The 17,267-nt window shown below is 38.5% G+C and overlaps 1 protein-coding gene across 3 annotated transcripts in view; it reads left to right on the plus strand.

The window, feature by feature from the left end:
- Positions 1–17,267, plus strand: part of WDR72 (WD repeat domain 72) — a 174,866-nt gene that overhangs the window by 94,496 nt on the left and 63,103 nt on the right. For all 3 annotated transcript variants that reach the window (XM_087814578.1, XM_016224977.2, XM_087814576.1), the window contains exon 17: positions 4,419–4,614. In XM_087814578.1, coding sequence (XP_087670704.1) covers positions 4,419–4,614 — 196 coding nt within the window. The remainder of the gene's footprint in view (positions 1–4,418; positions 4,615–17,267) is intronic.

Below are 17,267 nucleotides of genomic sequence, written 5' to 3' on the forward strand. Positions count from 1 at the left end.
CTTGGTCTCATTCACCCTCTTTGACTAGTGCCCAGAAAAGCAGTAGTGACAGTAGCCAGTCAATAAATATTTACTGAATGAATGAATAGCTATGCAAAAAGCCTCTGTGATAATCAAATGCACATTAGTACGCTTTGACTTTACCAGCATATTAGCAATCACCCTAAAAGAGTCTATCTATTAAAGGTGCAATTTTTTTTCCTAGTAGTCAAAGAATTCCATAATGGGGGGGAAATCCTTAGGAAAAAGAATTCAACAGAACATTTATCTTGAATTGCTCTAACTAAAGATCTTTTGTAGTTGTTCATTTGACCTTCAGATAAGTTTTAATGTGGTTTGGACATGTTTGGACTAATGGATTTTAAGGTTGTATGATACTATGACCTTGTGCAAAATGCTGGGAGCAGGTAAAAATATTACCGGAGCATTTATGACTTACACTATAGGACGTCCAAGCTTCACAGTTTTCCTCTCATCTCTGCCACTAACCTGATGAGTAACTCTGGAAGATAGGTTTAACTTGACTATTTATTTTCCTCATGTATAAAGTGGGAGTGAGTATTCTCGGCCCTTCAGGAAAAAAAAGAGACTTTTACATGTATCCATTTAAATGCTTCATTAACCAGTCCTCAAATTACTAATAAAACTGTTCATTTAAGCAGTTAGTCGAATTGTGTTAACTTGACTCTACTTTTCAATGTATTTTAGGAGCACTAGGTGGGAATGAAATGCTTTTGTAAAACAGAGCAAAGTCCTGCTTCAGAAGTTGAGTGGGGGGTACCTTTAAGGGGCGATTAAAAAGTATATTTTTCAGGTGAATGAGTTTGTCTGGAGATTTTCTCTTTTGCTTCTCACAAGAAAAACATACCCAACATAAAAATAAATGCTGGAAAAGCAACAGCAAGGTTTTGGGCTTGCTAATTTGCATGTTTCTGAAGCTGCTCTAAAGTTCTTGGGATTTTCTAATCTAACTCCAGGGGGTGAACTATGACATCCATGCCTCTGAGGCAGAAAGAGGTGTTGCTTTTTCAGAAGATGCTGCAAAGACATGAAAGGCCAGCATGAGCCGAGTGCCGAGAAAATGCCTTTATACCAGAAAATCTGGACATTGCAACTACAAGCAGGCCTCGGGGGCTCTTATGAGTCTTCATAACACTCTGTGCTATTTCACTTTGCTGTTTCAAGGTGTTAGTAAAAAACCATTAAAATGTTTAGCTTGCCTATGGCACTGTAATACTTCTAGTAATAAGTATATGTCCCAGATTTGTGGCTGTCTCTTTCCAGCTAATGGATTTGTAAACCTTATTTTAAATCACTGCACAGCCCCTCATAGAGTGTAATACTTTGCATATCTATTTTCAGAGGAACTTGCATTTGGAAGACAGCTTATAGTCTTAGTGCTTTCCATTGTGGCTCACTATTAAAGTCACAAAGTTTAATACATTTAATAAAATGCTATATACATTTTATATTTTGTTGAGGTAAATTTTATCCCTACCATCTACAAAATTTGTCTACTATATTTATATACTAGAGAAACTCAAGTGTTGATAGTTAGAAATTATCAGTATATTCTACTTTCCACAGCTTATATTTTTAAAGTGTACAGAATCTATTTCAATTCCATTAGTATTTATTTAGTGCCCACTGTATACCAGATACTGTGATAACGTTATTACCTGCTTATAAGCTGTATCACTTCTGTGAATTGGAACCATGCTTTATTGATTTCACGCTGAGCATAAAGTGTGTATTTTGAGTTTGTTTCCATCTGAATGTGTGCCATTCAGTATTCACTTTTAAATTTTGCAGCTCTGGGTATCCTACTCAATTATGGTTAATATGTTTTATTCTGTTATTTTTACTTCCTCTTGTTTTTCAATGATACTATTATTAATTATTCTTTATTTATAGTGACAAATATGTAAAAAAAATCAAAATTCAACAGTTAAAAAAGGTGGTCATGATATATAAATCCAATAATTAAAAATGTTAGATGAAATTACATAAATCCCTGTATATTTCCAAGAAGGAATACTGACTCAAGTTGTTAGATAGACTGTTATATCCAGTGGGACAGAGGATATTCCACAGCACAGCTGTGGCTGCTCCTCAGAGATGATAATGACCCCAGTGAGAGGGCAGCCATGCTCCCACGGGCGTATGGCCACACCGCCTACTTGGAGGGATAGACCGTAATCCGGACGTACCATGGTCCGAGGATATCCTCCAGTAGCCTTCTGAATTATAGTTATGGACAGAGGGAAGTTCCACATGGGATTCTGCAATTGGAAGCTCCCATTCTAGCCTCTCTCTGTATCATAGACTTTGCTTTATAAGTGAGGACATGAAGTCCCAGAGTAGCCCCTGAACTTGTCAAAGGTTGCATTTGTAGTTACTGTCATAGTTGGATCAGAAACTCGAGCTTTCTCATTTCCACTTTAGAGCTTTTTTTACCACATCATCCACATCTTATAACTAGTGCTGTCAAATAAAATGTGTGACAAAATTAAAATGAAATTCGGTGATGTGAAATTGTTCATGAATAATTAATATAGTTCATTCCATCGTTTGATATACATAAATAAGCATGGTTCACCTATACTGTGATATAGAGTATATGTTAGTAAACATTATTTCATATAGTTAATATAATATCACATATTATAACACGGTAGATATTAATAGGCATGATTAACCAGTACCATGATATGGGGAACTGCGTGTTAGGTTCATGGTGTGCAATAACTGACACACTGTTGAGAATCCCACCATGTGATACGCATCATGTCCCTGTAGGTACCAGCGTTAGTAGACGTGGTAGCAACAGTAAATCACTTCATCCGTTATCCTTTTTTGCACAACCTAACCAAGCATTTGAGTGTAAGTGTTTGAGTGGATGAAAAGAGAGGATTGATCAGTGATCAGGAAGCCTCTCTGAGACTTGGGAAGCTTCCCATATTGAAGGTCAAGGGCCAGGCTCCTTCTGCCCCTGTGGTTTAGTAAGTATCTGCCATCAGCAACAGCTCCCTGAGTGCCCCTGGAGCCTGAAGTCTCATTTGCTGCCATGCCACATAGAAGAGACTAAATAAATATTTAGATGAATCCGTGTTCTGTTTTTGTCATCAGCCTCTCTCCGTCACCAGTCTCAGTGTTGTCCCAGAGCCCACACCCTAGGCATTGTATGGGTAGGCTGGGGATAATGCAGAGGGGACAATGGCAATTGTGGAACACGTCATTGGGAGGCAGGCTTTGGAGGGGAAAGGGAGCAGGCATTGGGGGGTAGCTATATGAAAGGTTTAACTGTCAGCCAGAGAAGATGCCCCAAGTTCACCTAAATCAGCAGAGCCCTTCATTTTTTCTCACTGATTCAGCACTTGGCTTTCCTTGAACTTAACATAACTCTTGGACTTTATTTCATTTCTTCCTAGAAAGAGGCTAAGGTACACTGGCTTTTTTACTCAGGGATAAGCATATAAAACTTGGGATGAGATATACAGAAAGGACATAGAAGCCACAGAAAGGCTCCAAAGGCCAGTCCACCAAGTCTGTGTGGAACTTGGGATGTCATGTCCCAGGTTTTTATTTTAAAAATGAAGATAGTGGATTAGACGCTCTGTGACAAGCAGTCCCCCTTCCTCTCTATTCAACCACAGGTCCTTGAGTGGGTATGTACAATAATTGGAAGTTGTGCCTTGCAGTATTTTGAGCTATATAAGGCCACGTACACACACACACAGTTTAGTGAGATTTATTATTAAAATCTTGTCTTTAACCTTCTTAATTAAACCTAGTTTAAATCAAGTGTTTTTAGCTAAATAGTGCTTTACAGCTAAACATTATTTTAGGAGCTAAACTTGTCTCTAAGAGCATTATGAGCCCGGCCGGACATGGCTCAGCGGTTGAGCGTTGACCTAGGATCCAGGCGATTGGGGTTCGATTCCCGGTCAGGGCACATGCCCGGGTTGCGGGCTCGATCCCCAGTCGGGGGCGTGCAGGAGGCAGCCGATCAATGACTCCCTCATCACTGATGTTTCTATCTCTCTCTCTCCCTCTCCTTTCCTCTCCCTGAAATCAATAAAGATATATTTTTTTTAAAAAAAGAGCATTATGATATATTCAAATTAATGTTTTTTAGTCTCCGGTAGAAATGAAAATATCTTAGGAGAAAGAATTTCAAACTTCTTTCAACTTTCTTCTATAATTTCTTGCATTTACAAAAGAACAGTGTGATGGTTTGGGTGCCAGTTCTCAGTATCTGCATTGTAATTATTTCAGATGCTAATCCTAGTGGAGTGGAACGTTGCAATTTATGTGAAACCTTCCTAATCAGAATTCCAGGCTTTGGGTTTTTTGCAAGACCCCAAACATTTGTAATAATACTAAATATAATTTATGTGGAAACACAAACTTAACAGGTAACTGAAGCAATACAAGCTGTTCTCCTGGCAGAAGTTCAACAGCACCTGAAGACCTTGAGAAAGACAACAGTCAACAGTCAACCAGGGTCCATGACTGAGAATGGTAACTATCAGATGATGCAGATCCAGCCAAAGATGGAATGGACTGAAGAGCTAGAGTTACAGTGTGTTACAGACAATGTGTCTCTGCAAAGTAAGTGCAAAATTTATTGGTATGGTCTTTCATCAGAATTTTTTCTACTACTTAGACCTTGTTCAGAATATGAGTTCACAATATATCATTTCTGCAAAAACCAAGCCAACTGCCCTGTTTCTGACCTATTCTGCTATTAATTTTCTCTTATAACTGTCAGGTTTTTAGAGAACTTCTAAATTCTATTATAACTAGTAAATATTTTCTAAAACAACAATTTATATCATTTATTAAAAATATTTTGAAGTTAAGTGATTAAAAATGAAAGCAGGATTAACAGTAATAGCTTAATGAGATATACATTATAGGGATACCCTGATCACAATGGGTCCTAAGTTTGCTTTCATTTGGTACCTTGATAGTAGCCATGTGCCAGACTGTTTCTTTTCTGGGAATGAGAGTTGTAATACAAACTAAATTAAACTGGTTTATAGTTGGACCACTTGATTTTATAACACATTTTATCACTGTAACTTTATAATGATAGTGTTTATGGTTTATGACTAGCAAGTGAATCTAAATTTCTGTTGTAAAACATTAACCGATTTTTTGGCCATTAGCTGTGACTTCAAAAAAGGAAATTTAAAAAACATTAAAAAAAAGATTAAATACAAATTGGATTTTCAAATTTACTTGTAAGCTTCTGATGAATAAATTGATTTATAATATGATTAAGTATATATTTTTGTCAGGAAAATATGTCACAAATTTACATGTTGTTAAAAATGGTTAGGTACTCAAAAAGAAATTTTCTTTTTATTTATTTGGGACTCAGAGAAATGTTGCGATAGTTAAAATCTTAGAAGAGATGCCATTCTTAAAAATGCATTATACTTTTCTCTTCTTGCTGTTTTTATAAGATCACTGACTAGAGAACACTATGTACTGAAAGAAGACATATAGCAGAAAAAGGCTTCTTCATCGAAGGCCAAAAATCAAAATACAATATTTCCTGATACCAAGACAGTTATTGAGGATGGAAAATTCAATAAGTAATTTGATAACGCTCGATGGTGATTTCAGGTCATTTGTTTGTTGGTTGTCCAGAAATTAGCTTTAATTATCTGGTGAATTCCCCAACTTGAGGGAGCTCCTTTTTGATCATATCACATAATTGTAGTTGTATTATACATTTCAAGCAAGAAGCATAAAAATTCCTTTTTAAATTAATTTTCAGTGACTACATTTGAGTGCTTGATTCATTCGGAGAGGCACCTATGGTGTCATTAATAGAATTCTTCCAACTCTCCAAAGACAGCTAGTGTGATTCATCATGTGCTAATGCTCATTAAGTGGCATTTCTGTGCCTTGTTCCCAAACTCGAGTCTAACTTATCCATTGGCCCAAAGCCTTGTTCTCTGGGTGAGAAATTCACGGCAGACTATCAAAGTGAAACTTCTAATGAGTTTTGTTGTCACATGGGTTACCCATTATTTGGAATTTCACCAAGGCCTTGCTCTGTCCCCAGTTAATTATTGGGTATAAGAACTAATACTATGAATTTTAATCTTATTGTGACTAAAGATATCCAGATTTCATGTTAGATATTAACTGTCTTTAAGTTATAATTGAATGATCCTTTGCCAGTGTTAAAAGAAAATTTAGGATTAGTTTGTGATAAGAATTGGAACACAGAAATACTACAGTTACTTAATATGTTGGTAGATGAAATTTAGAATATTTTACTTAAAAGAAATATACTCACAAAATGCTGAGTATATATATTTTGCGGGGGGGGGAATATTTCCTGTAGGAAAATATTAACTGTAATTACAAGTCAATTAGACACACACAGCATGCACTGAAGAGGAAAATTTCCAAGCAATATTATATTGGATGGTAACATTGCCTCTTCTTCCTTCTGGAAAAGACTTACTTTTTTAAAAAAAAACTACTCAGGGAAACTTAGAAAAATGACAGGAAAAGTTTTAGAACTTTCTTTTACAGTAGTATGTACTGCAATACTTGATGGAATTTTAAAAATAAATAAGTAAAAATGCGCTTTTATTTATTTCAAATGTCTGGATCCAAAGGTTAAGGAGACAGTGTGGCACTGCTCGCCACTGTGATTATTCCTCAGATTTTATAGGCAGCTACTCAGCCAGAATGTCATTGCAACATATGTTATTTTACCAAATATTCTTATGATAAGTGGCTTATGTCATTGAATTTTATCAAGTCCTTGCTCATTTGTCCTCTGTCAGCTCCCCTCCACACCCTTTTTTAAAAAAATTATTTTTACTTTTAATTTAATTTTTTTATTCTTTCTTGGTTACTTGATGCATCCTCTTTGTTACCCATTTGAATGGTCTTATTATGCACAGGTATTCAAAAACTCCTTTTATGCCAGGGCACAGTGTATTTGGTTAATTAGCATAACCGTAATATAGCAATAACAGGTAAGGAAAAAATAACAACAATCATTATTGTGCTCTTACTACACTCCAGCATGACGCTGGGTACTTTATAAATGTTATCTCATATTTTCCTTTGATTCTTAAATAATTCACAGGAACTTGAAGTCTCTGTTTTCAACATCTGAGTCTTCTGTAAACAATTTTACAGTTTTTTTTAATGTCCATGTTCATGGAAATGAGGTTTCAAAGTACAGATGAAAAAAAATTACTCTCTGAGAAAGAGAGATTCCTGAGGAATTGCCCCTGTAATTTTTTATTTGACACACTAATTATATATCTTCCTCATATATATTAAATAAATAATACTTGAAAAAATGTCCATCACATATCAGCTATGTTGAATGCCACCTTGAAACACGCTTTCTATTATTATCCCACTTTTTTTTTTAAAATATATCTTTATTGATTTCAGAGAGAGGAAAGGAGAGGGAGAGAGAGATAGAAACATCAATGATGAGAGAGTCATTGATCGAGCCCTCAACCCGGGCATGTGCCCTGACTGGGAATCGAACCCCGATCTCCTGGATTCTAGGTCGACGCTCAACCGCTGAGCCTCGCCTGACCGGGCTATCCCACTTTTTCAGTAAGTAAACTGGGACTTAAAAGAGGGTAAATGCCTTGTCAACAGTGAAAAAGTTACTAAAAATATGGACACGTATTCTCTTAAACACTATTCTCCGGTAAACTGCATTTTCTGTACTGGCAGCTTGAAGGATATTTGCTCCAAATCAGCTCAATCTGAAAATTGAATAATTTATTGAGTGGTTTTCTTAGATTTTTATTCCTCACTCATAAATCATACTTTCTGTTACCAAAGAAAATGCAGAGTGTTCAATCGCTGCCATCCCAGCCCTCATAATAAAGAAAACCACCAGATTTTTAAAAACTAGTTGTACATGAGATGCATCTAGAAAGCAGTGGAAATGTAGTGAAATGACAATTGAAGCATAATGTGTTTCAACTTTATAATTTTGTATCTTATTTATTTTCAGTATTTTCATTTCTTATGTTTCACAGCACGTATTTTATTTGAGGTTTTGATATTTGTGTATTGGTATTTTATGGGAGAGTGGTGGATTTCATCTGAGTTTACATTTTTATAATGATTACATTGCTATCTTCCTTAAATCTCTTGAATAAGAAATTGTATAATTAAAACTCACACCCGAGGCTAAGATTCATTGATATTAAAATAGGAGTGTTTTCTATTATTAAAATACATTTGAAAGTTATTTTCCTTTATTTTTTTATATGTTATTTGGATCAGTTTAAACAAGTGCTCTAAATTGTTCCATTAAATAAATTGGTTTAAATAGAAATGGAGGCTTTGTAGATAAAGCTGTCACCTGGAATTATTGGCTGAATTTAAATTCACATTAAACTGTGGTTGTGAAGATCATGCATCGAATATGGGTATTGCAAATAATCTTTATTAGATGCTCCGCTTTCAAAGACTTATCTGCAAAATTAAATAATGAAAATGTGCTCTTGGTTTAAATAAAACCATGCATTTGTAGTAAATCAAGGAAATATACATTGACTCAACAGAAAAGTTTTGTGGTCCTGGGGGCCAACAGCAGGACTGGCTTGGGACGGGCTTCCTCTCTCTGCTGAATTCCTCAGAAGAAAATCTGTCTAGTTGTTAAAAGGCTTTGAAATATAGTTGACTACTTCACAGGGAAACGCTTTCTTGACTGTCTTTATTTATAGTAAATGCATCTTCCACCACCCTCTGTGAGGTCTTCAGGCTAAGTGAGGAGGCCAATGTGTTCTTTACGGCCACAGAAGTCATTTAGGAAAGGTCTGTGTGATGCGAGTGAGCAAGGAGCAGAAAAGTAATGGAGGAGGGGGTTGTTAGAAGGCCTTGGTTGTCATAGTGAGATCTTAGGTTTTCTCTCTGAGATGGGAAGCCATTTGAGCAGACAAATGGCACACATTTCAATGGAATCACATTGTCTGAGGTTCAGGGGCCAAGGACAGAAGCAGGGAGACCAGTTAGGAGGACATTATGCTAACCTTGAAGATGGCAGCTTGGATCAAATAGGGTGGCCTGGATGAAGGAGATGAAAAGTGATCAGATTCTGAAGGTATTTTGAAGGTACAGCTGACAGTATTTGCTGATGGATTGGGCATGGAAGAGTGAGATGAAAAATCTATACTTATATTATTTCAAACTAAAAATATTTGATAAAGATTGACCCTGGTGTTCTGCGTGGTTCCTATGTTGGGCAGTGCAGTGTTGCACATGGTATTCCAGGTATGCTGAGGAAAGGGTGGAAAACCCACTGCACACTCCCACCTGTCCCTGCTGTGTTCAGTTGCAAGTATCCCTGCTTATATGACTTCTAGTATTAACTAAACTAACCCGCAGAAAATGGACAAGAGTTTCCTGCAAAGAAACTATGGATTGAAGACAATTCTAAAGGGCAAGCTTAAGCAAATAAGATGTAAATGGCACTGCTAAACTTATCTTAAGCTACATCGAGAGGTGTGTGTGTATGTGTGTGTGTGTGTGTGTGTGATATTCTTCTGAAATTTCTGCTTTCAGTGTATAATTTATAATGGACATAATGTTGTTATACTAATAGCATATATGTTGTTTGTAAACAAAAGTGTACACTGGTGGTGCATGCTTCAGAGCTCCTCCTTCTTATTTTCTGCAAGAAAGTATCCCAACCACAGCCTTTGGGTGGACTGAGCTAAGTAGGCAGATGTGATAAGCTTTTGGTTATGTGAAGTTGGTAACTTAATAGTCCATATTGCACACTGTGCTATCTCTAAAACTTTAAAAAAAGTCTTTATGCATCACTCCTCTGTATCACTCATCTCTGCCTCTCTGCAACTAATTCATGAGTTGGAATATCAAAGAGAACTAATTGGAAATCTTCAGTGGAAGACCCAAACTAGCATCAAGGTAACTATAAAAGTGTCAGACAGCGCAGAAGAGGCTGCGGGAGCACATCAAAGAGGCACCAAGCTCAGACTTTGGGGTCAAGAGGCTTCTTAGAAGAAAAAGATGTCTAATTGAAGTCCTGAAATATGAGTATGATTTAGTCAAGCAAACAGTTGGAAAGGGAGAAGGTAGCTATTTGCTAAGAAAAGCCACCTATGCTCTCTTCTTCCTCCCAGGACTCATCTGATTAGCACATGCATGAATGAGGACCTTGGACATTCGAGAAAAATCCATGTCTTGACTTTCCTCTCTGAGTCACACTTGTATCCTGCCAACCTCATTGTGCCAGCACCTTTCTTTCCTAACCCTCAGGCTTCCAGAAAAACGATAAAGATAATGGCGATGACAATAATAACAGCTTACACTTATATGGCTTAGTATGTTCTAAGGGCCTCATTTAACTTAAATAATTTGCTCCAGGCAACAATGCTGTGGAGATAGGTAATATTGTTATACCCATTTTATTGATGAGAAAATAGATTTTTTTAAAAGTGAAGTAACTTGCACAAAATCTTACTACCAACGGAGCCAGGAGTCAAACCCAGGTAGTCTGGTTTCAACATCTAGATTCTTTGTCACTATCCAGCATTGCGTCCCAATTAACCATAATTCTCCTTCACTATTTCCTAATTCAGAAAATACTTACCAGCGCCTCCTGTATGAGTTACAGAGACAGGTATTACCCAGGTTGGGGATTACAAGGCAGCAGAAACTGAGATATTTGGCATAACAGCAGAGGAAAGATTGTCTTGAAGAAGTTAGACAGCAAATATCACATACCTAATTTCTCCTAAGCTTTGGTGTGGCACTATAAGCTATTCCACTAAAGATGTACTTAACACTAAATGTTTTTATTTGGAATATAAATTTAGATAATGATAAGTTTTCGTGGTTAAAAGAGAATGTTTTACGACTGGAAACTGGAAATAGTAGATGGTAGAAATGAAAAAGATTTGGCACACGTATTAGTTGAAGGGGTTAAGGGTTAGCAGGGAATGAAATTTTTTTTAATTTTTTTGCATTAATTTGAATCATGTCCTAGACCATCTTACGTAAATATCAAGGCATTCATATGTTAGATGTAGACAAATTTATAGATAAGCACATAAATTACTTAGCACCTAGAATACATTGTATACCTTTCAAAAACCACTGTTGTCGTTTGAGTTTAACACATGTCCTGTTTTATTTTTAGCTCCTTGTAAAATTGATGGAGAAATTTCATCATTTCCCTTTTCCCCCATATAAATTCTTCTGCACTTCTCCACTGCCTCTGCCCTCTCTGTATCATCTCAAAGATTACATTGCCTTAGAAAGACTGATAGAGTTCACTGCTCTTTTTCCAAAAGTAGTTTCATCTTTCACAGAGATTGAGATTGATGATTTTCATCTTGGCATATGAAGAACTAGAGTATTTCATCGTATTTTTTCCTCCTGAGCAATCAGAATGCCAACCTGGCCCGACTGCACAGAGACCGCAGCAGCAAGGAATTGAGTTAAATATTTCCTTGGTAACAGTTGTGCAGGCACCACTTATTATCGTCGGCATACCCATTTAGATTTATTGACAGAGAAAAAGTGATCCAGATTCTGTCGCTGGAATCGATGTGTCCTGCGCTGTGCTCCCACGCTGGGACCGGCCTCCCAGTGCCGACCCCTCAAGGACAAGGGTCGGGTCTATTTATCTTTTTTCCTCCCATCACCTAGGATGGTCCTTCACCTCGGAGCTGGTAATAAGTGTTTATTGAGTGGATGGATGAATGGATGGACCGGGGGATGGCTTGTACTAACGATTCAGTTAACTCCTAATTAGTAAGAGAAAGAGGAGACAAGGAAATCCGCTGATTGCTTTTCTTTAGCAGCCAGATATGGTCTGGAATACAAACTGAAACTGTGCTTTCTAAGCATCATCACCCCAGGATCACGTGGTGCACACACAGCAGGCTCACAAAAAATTAAAAATAGACACACGAATGGATCTGGTTTGTAACCGCGCAGAACCCCGCTCTTTCCTGATGGCTCTTCGCCCCCCATTCTGCCATGACCTGGTTTGCGCTGGATTTTTCCAAGAGCCCGAGCCTTGCCTGAGCTCAGCCTGGTGTTCTCCCTCACTCAGCTCAGGTCCTCGTGGGAGTGTTCAAGGAGCTGCTGTGTCAAACCCTGTCTCCTGGGCATCTGGGCATCTGGGCGTTGGGCTCGGTCCCGATCTCTTGCTGCCAGGAGCCCTTGGCCTGCAAACCTGGAGCCCGCTTTACCGCCTGGCTCACCTGGGTCGGCCTCCCCCCATTGGCTCCTTTCCTACTTCTGAGCCCGAGACTTTGGGTGATGTTATTCCCTCACCAAAACTGGCAATTCCATTAGCCAGTATGGATATGCATTCCTCATTCTGGAAACAATTTTATGACTCAGTTCCTCGAGAGAAAAAGCAGGGATTTAGTTAGCTTTGTGTTCTCAGCATATAGCACAGTGTCTGGCACATGGCAAGGCAATGTCTAGAGAAATGGTGGTTGAAGGAAGAATTATCCACTTGCCCCCATGGCATTGCAATATCCCATTCCATCAGAATGCCATTCACCTTGCTGGCAGGAGCCTTATTTCCCCATATTTTAAAATTTTTATTTATTGATGAGAGAGAAACATCGATTTGTTGTTCCACTTATTGATGCATTCATTGGTTCACTCTTGTATGTGCACTGACCAGGTATCAAACCCACAACCTTAGTGTACTGGGATGATGCTCTAAGCAACTTAGCTACCCTGCCAGGGTCTATTTTCCCATTTTAACTGGTCAAAATATCGGCCCAATTTTTATCATTAGAACAATTTGAGTAACTTCCAAACAGTTGTTGTAAAGGGCATGCTATGTATAAGGGTCAATGGAAGGTGCTGAAATTTTTAATTACATCACTTTCTACACTTCTTATATATCCTTCTAAAATAGTGTTTATCATCAGTCACGGTAATTGTTTGTTTATTTGCCTTTTTTCACCACCTCCCTGCACTCCTTCAGGGCAAAAAAAAAAAAGGAACTTATTAATCATGTGCTCCTAGCAGCTAATGAACCACGTGGCTCATGATGGGTGCTCATTAAATGTTTGTTGCCTGAGTAAGAGGATGAATGATAAATGACAGTGACAGACCTGTATGAAAGAACTCTGATCTAAGGCAGAATGAAAGAAACGCTAAATAGTATGTTAATGGTCTGTAGGTAGGAAGAGAATGACAAAAGATCATTATAGGGATGTTGGTTTTCTTCTAAAGTGTTAATCCAGGGGCAGTACTTTGAATGCATCTATTTAGTTTGAGAGCAATTTATCTATCTACAGAGCCACCAGGGAAAAAATAACGCTGATGTTTTAAGGCAAAAACAAACAAGGCAAAGTACTTCATTTTCAACCCCCAAGAATAAGGTATAGGAAATGAAGACTGTTCAAAGAAGAGTTGTTACTTTTTTTCCTTTTACCCCTTACAGATGAACATGGGCCCTTTGTTTGCATCTATGCAGGAACACCTGTCCTCCGGCCAGGCAGCCCTGCTACGCGGGGGCAATGCTAAAGCACACCTTAGGAGCTGACTGAACATGAGCATGGTAATTGCCAACACTCTGCCACATTCTTAGGCTTCTTCTCCTCAAAATGAGGTTGGTCTTGAAATTTTAGAAAATTTAAGTGTAGTGATTTTCAACTCCTCTCAATCCCAGCACTGACTTTATAGCCAAATTTATTAATGCCCTTTTATCATCCCAAATTAAATTCCTGAGCAATTCAACTCATCTACAAACATAATTTATATAAAATTTAAAGGGAAAAAACAGTAACTTATAATATGTGTCTCAGAAGGTAAAAGGTTGGGCATGACTGTACTAAAGTGTTTGATAAAATGCTGACAGGGACACATCCCATTGCCGAGAGGATGACAGTTACTGATACACGCCCCCACGCATATACGGGGGTGCTGTCAGTGACATGGGTGTCCAAATGGATTTTATTGGTAAAATTCTGGACAACAGCAGCAGCAAAATATGGCCATTCCTCGATACACAGTTAGTGGTCTTCCTAGAAAATCCAGGGTGTATTAAACACCTTGAAACATTCGTATGTGTAAAATAAAGTTAGATTCTGGGCTCAGGGAATTACAAACAGAGCCTTCACTTCCATGGGTGGCCAGTGGAATATTTGGAAACCATGTGAAATATCAGGACAATTATTCACTGTCAAGGACTGTGCTTAGCATTGCAGGGCATCTGGCAATTCTCTTCTAAATGCCAACGTGCGTCTCCAATATCATTGGGAAACCGAATGTCCCTCACCTCAGCAGTTTCCAAAACCTTCCCCTAGGGGGCAGTACCAACCCTGCTGAGAACCACTTCTTTCAGGAAAGGGATCCTGAGTGTTCTGAGGACTTTCTTTGTTTCTGTCTCTCTCTCTCTCCCTTTTTAAAATGGACAGAAAAATTAAACCAAATTAGTAACCTCCAACTAACTCGGGAAGGTCCTTCCTTAGCTCCCTGTGTTCGCTCCACCGCGTTGTTTATTCTTCAGTCACAGTATTTCCCAGGCAGTGTAGTAAATCATCGGATTGCACTTCCGTCTCCATCATTAGAAAAAGAGCTTCTTGTCTTGTTTTTTCACTTTCATCTTTGGCTCTGGGCCTGCCATAGAGCGAGTGTTGTAGGCTGATTAAATGAACAGTGCATGTTACTGAACTGCCAAGCCTTCTCCCAGGAAGTCATCAAAGAAAACTCCAAACTTTACAATTGAAATTAAATTATCTTACAATACAGAGCAAACACAGTGCACCTTATAATTTAAACACTAGATGATTACCTATTTCCTAGTCTGTGAACTGAGGAAACTGGAAATGAGAAAGAAGGATGGGAAGTGTTACACAGGGAGGTTCATTAAATAACTGGGAGCGGAATCAAACCTTTAGCCGAGCACATACTAATTTTTGATACATTTTATCCTTAATGTCTGATAGCCTATTAGTACTTAAAGTATAGTAAGGTTATTTTTTGAGGGGTTCGCAATGCCCTTTGACATATATCAGGTACACATACCCCTTCGCATCTCTGCACCAGAGTGAGGAATAACCGACCTAGTCGATCATCCAGCTGGTGGGGCCACCCAACGATCCTCTTTTGAATATGTTGTATGTTAGGAATTCTTTCCCAAACTGTGCTCTACAGATTTGAGGAGATTATGATGTAGTTTCTACTTTCTAAAAGGTCAAGTCCTGTAAACATAGTGAGGCCACAGTGCAGTATGAGATACTGAAGCTCACGTTGCTGGGGAAGCAGGGAGACCCCCTAGGCCTGGGGGTGATTCCTGGAGGCTCCCTGCAGGCGCAGACACACACTTGTGCTTGGAGAATAAAGCTGTGGCAGACCCGGAGAGGCACTGCTTGCATCACTCTCCAGAAAGGGCTCCTTGCCCAGCTGTTGACGCCTCCGGGATCCATCCCTGCATTGGAGAGGAGGTCAGACTCTTCTTGGGACAATGACTGAGCGAGGTGGCGGTGCAAGGCTCTAGCTACCTCTGGTTTACACAAACCTCTAGCAGCTGATTTTGTCCTGGAGTTTTTACTGGGCTGATAGAGACTTTATCAGGTCTGCATAGTGAACAGAGAGCTCCTTACCCGATTCTGCTGTTGCCTTTTTTCTTTCTCAGGTGTTACTCCCAGTACACCTTTTGTAGATTTAACTCCATCTTAACATCTGCACCTGGTCGAACCCAGCTGACACCAATGGGAAAGGTTTGGTGTGAGAAGCGTATTTCAGGCAAAAGGAGTAAATGAGGACAGACACAGGGACGTGCAATGTGTCCTGGCCAGAAACTGGGGATAAACTTGCTGGGGCGGGCTATAGGGAATGATGCTCCAGGCTCAGTCCAGAAGGTGAGACACCTAGAAAGTCAAGGTTCTGGTGGGAGCTTTTCACTGAAAGATAATGGGAGTCATTACAAATTCTTTTAAGAAGAAAGATGAGCCCGGCCGGGCGTGGCTTAGCGGTTGAGCATCGACCTAGGATCCAGGCGATCAGGGTTCAATTCCTGGTCAGGGCACATGCCCAGGTTGCGGGCTCGATCAGTGACTCTCTCATCATTGATGTTTCTATCTCTCTCTCTCCCTCTCCTTTCCTCTCTGAAATCGATAAAGATATATTTAAAAAAAAGAAGAAGAAGAAGAAAGATGAGACGTTTCCAGTGCAAAGTAGAGTGAGTAAAGCTGGGGATTTTTTTAAAAATGCCTTATGTCCAAATTTTGTCAGAGTATTTCTCTAGTTAGTATTTTCCTTGTAAAGCAGTGCTTTTTATTTCTTACTTCTTTATTGCTAGGTTATTTAGATGGAATATCAGTGCTTTATGACCCACATGGAGAAAGTACCTTCACATTACATAGAGGGAGGGGGATTTTGCCTCCTTGCTTTTAGGCCAAAGAACACTGAATGTTCTTCAGAATCACGAGTGCTGCTGTGGTTCTTGGTGCTAATTTGAAATGTATTTGGCCTCAACCTCTTGAATCAGTTCTTAAATTGTTCCCAGCTTGTATACACTGATATTTGGTTTGATTTCTCATTTCCTTTGTATATATTTCTATCATTTACTACTTATGGACAAGTTTGAGTGTTACCATCCTTTGTGTGTATGTGTGTGTACATTATTGACCCCCTTTTTAACAAATAATCTTAACTGAAACATTAAGGAAGACCATGCTTATTGTTTGCTATTTGATATTTTCCAGGAATAGAATATATTATTTCTCTTTACTACTTAAGAAAAATCTCTGCCACTTAATGAATTGAATTTTAGCAAAGCAAAGTAACTTTGAAATGTGTTTTTCTGTGTGTTTATATTAATATCAATGAATAATTTCAAAGGTTAAACTTTATGATCCATCTCTTCAAGTCATCTACTTTAGTCTAGAGTCATTACATCACCTGCTTCCCTTCTGCCATTGATTTATGCTTCCCTTCAAACTGCTGAGTTGGAGCAGTATCATTTATTTTTTAATATGACATACCCTGTACTATGAAACAGTATTTCAGAAGGTAGTGGCAAAGTACCTGTAACACAGGGTAGAATTGCCCACTCACCTGTGTGAATCAGTAACCTACCCATTAACATTTGTCTGGGCTTCTCATTAGACTGAAAGGGAATGAAAGGTTTAATCAGTCTTTTTTTTTCTTCCTATAGTAAAGATGTCAGGGGAATCTCTAGGTAATAGTAGTACTCTGAGACCATAATGTGTATGTGTTTAAAGTTGAGAGATGCAAAGGTGTTTTTA

The sequence above is a fragment of the Miniopterus natalensis genome, chromosome 1 (genome assembly GCF_054644295.1).
Source record: "Miniopterus natalensis isolate mMinNat1 chromosome 1, mMinNat1.hap1, whole genome shotgun sequence".
NCBI lineage: Eukaryota > Metazoa > Chordata > Mammalia > Chiroptera > Miniopteridae > Miniopterus > Miniopterus natalensis.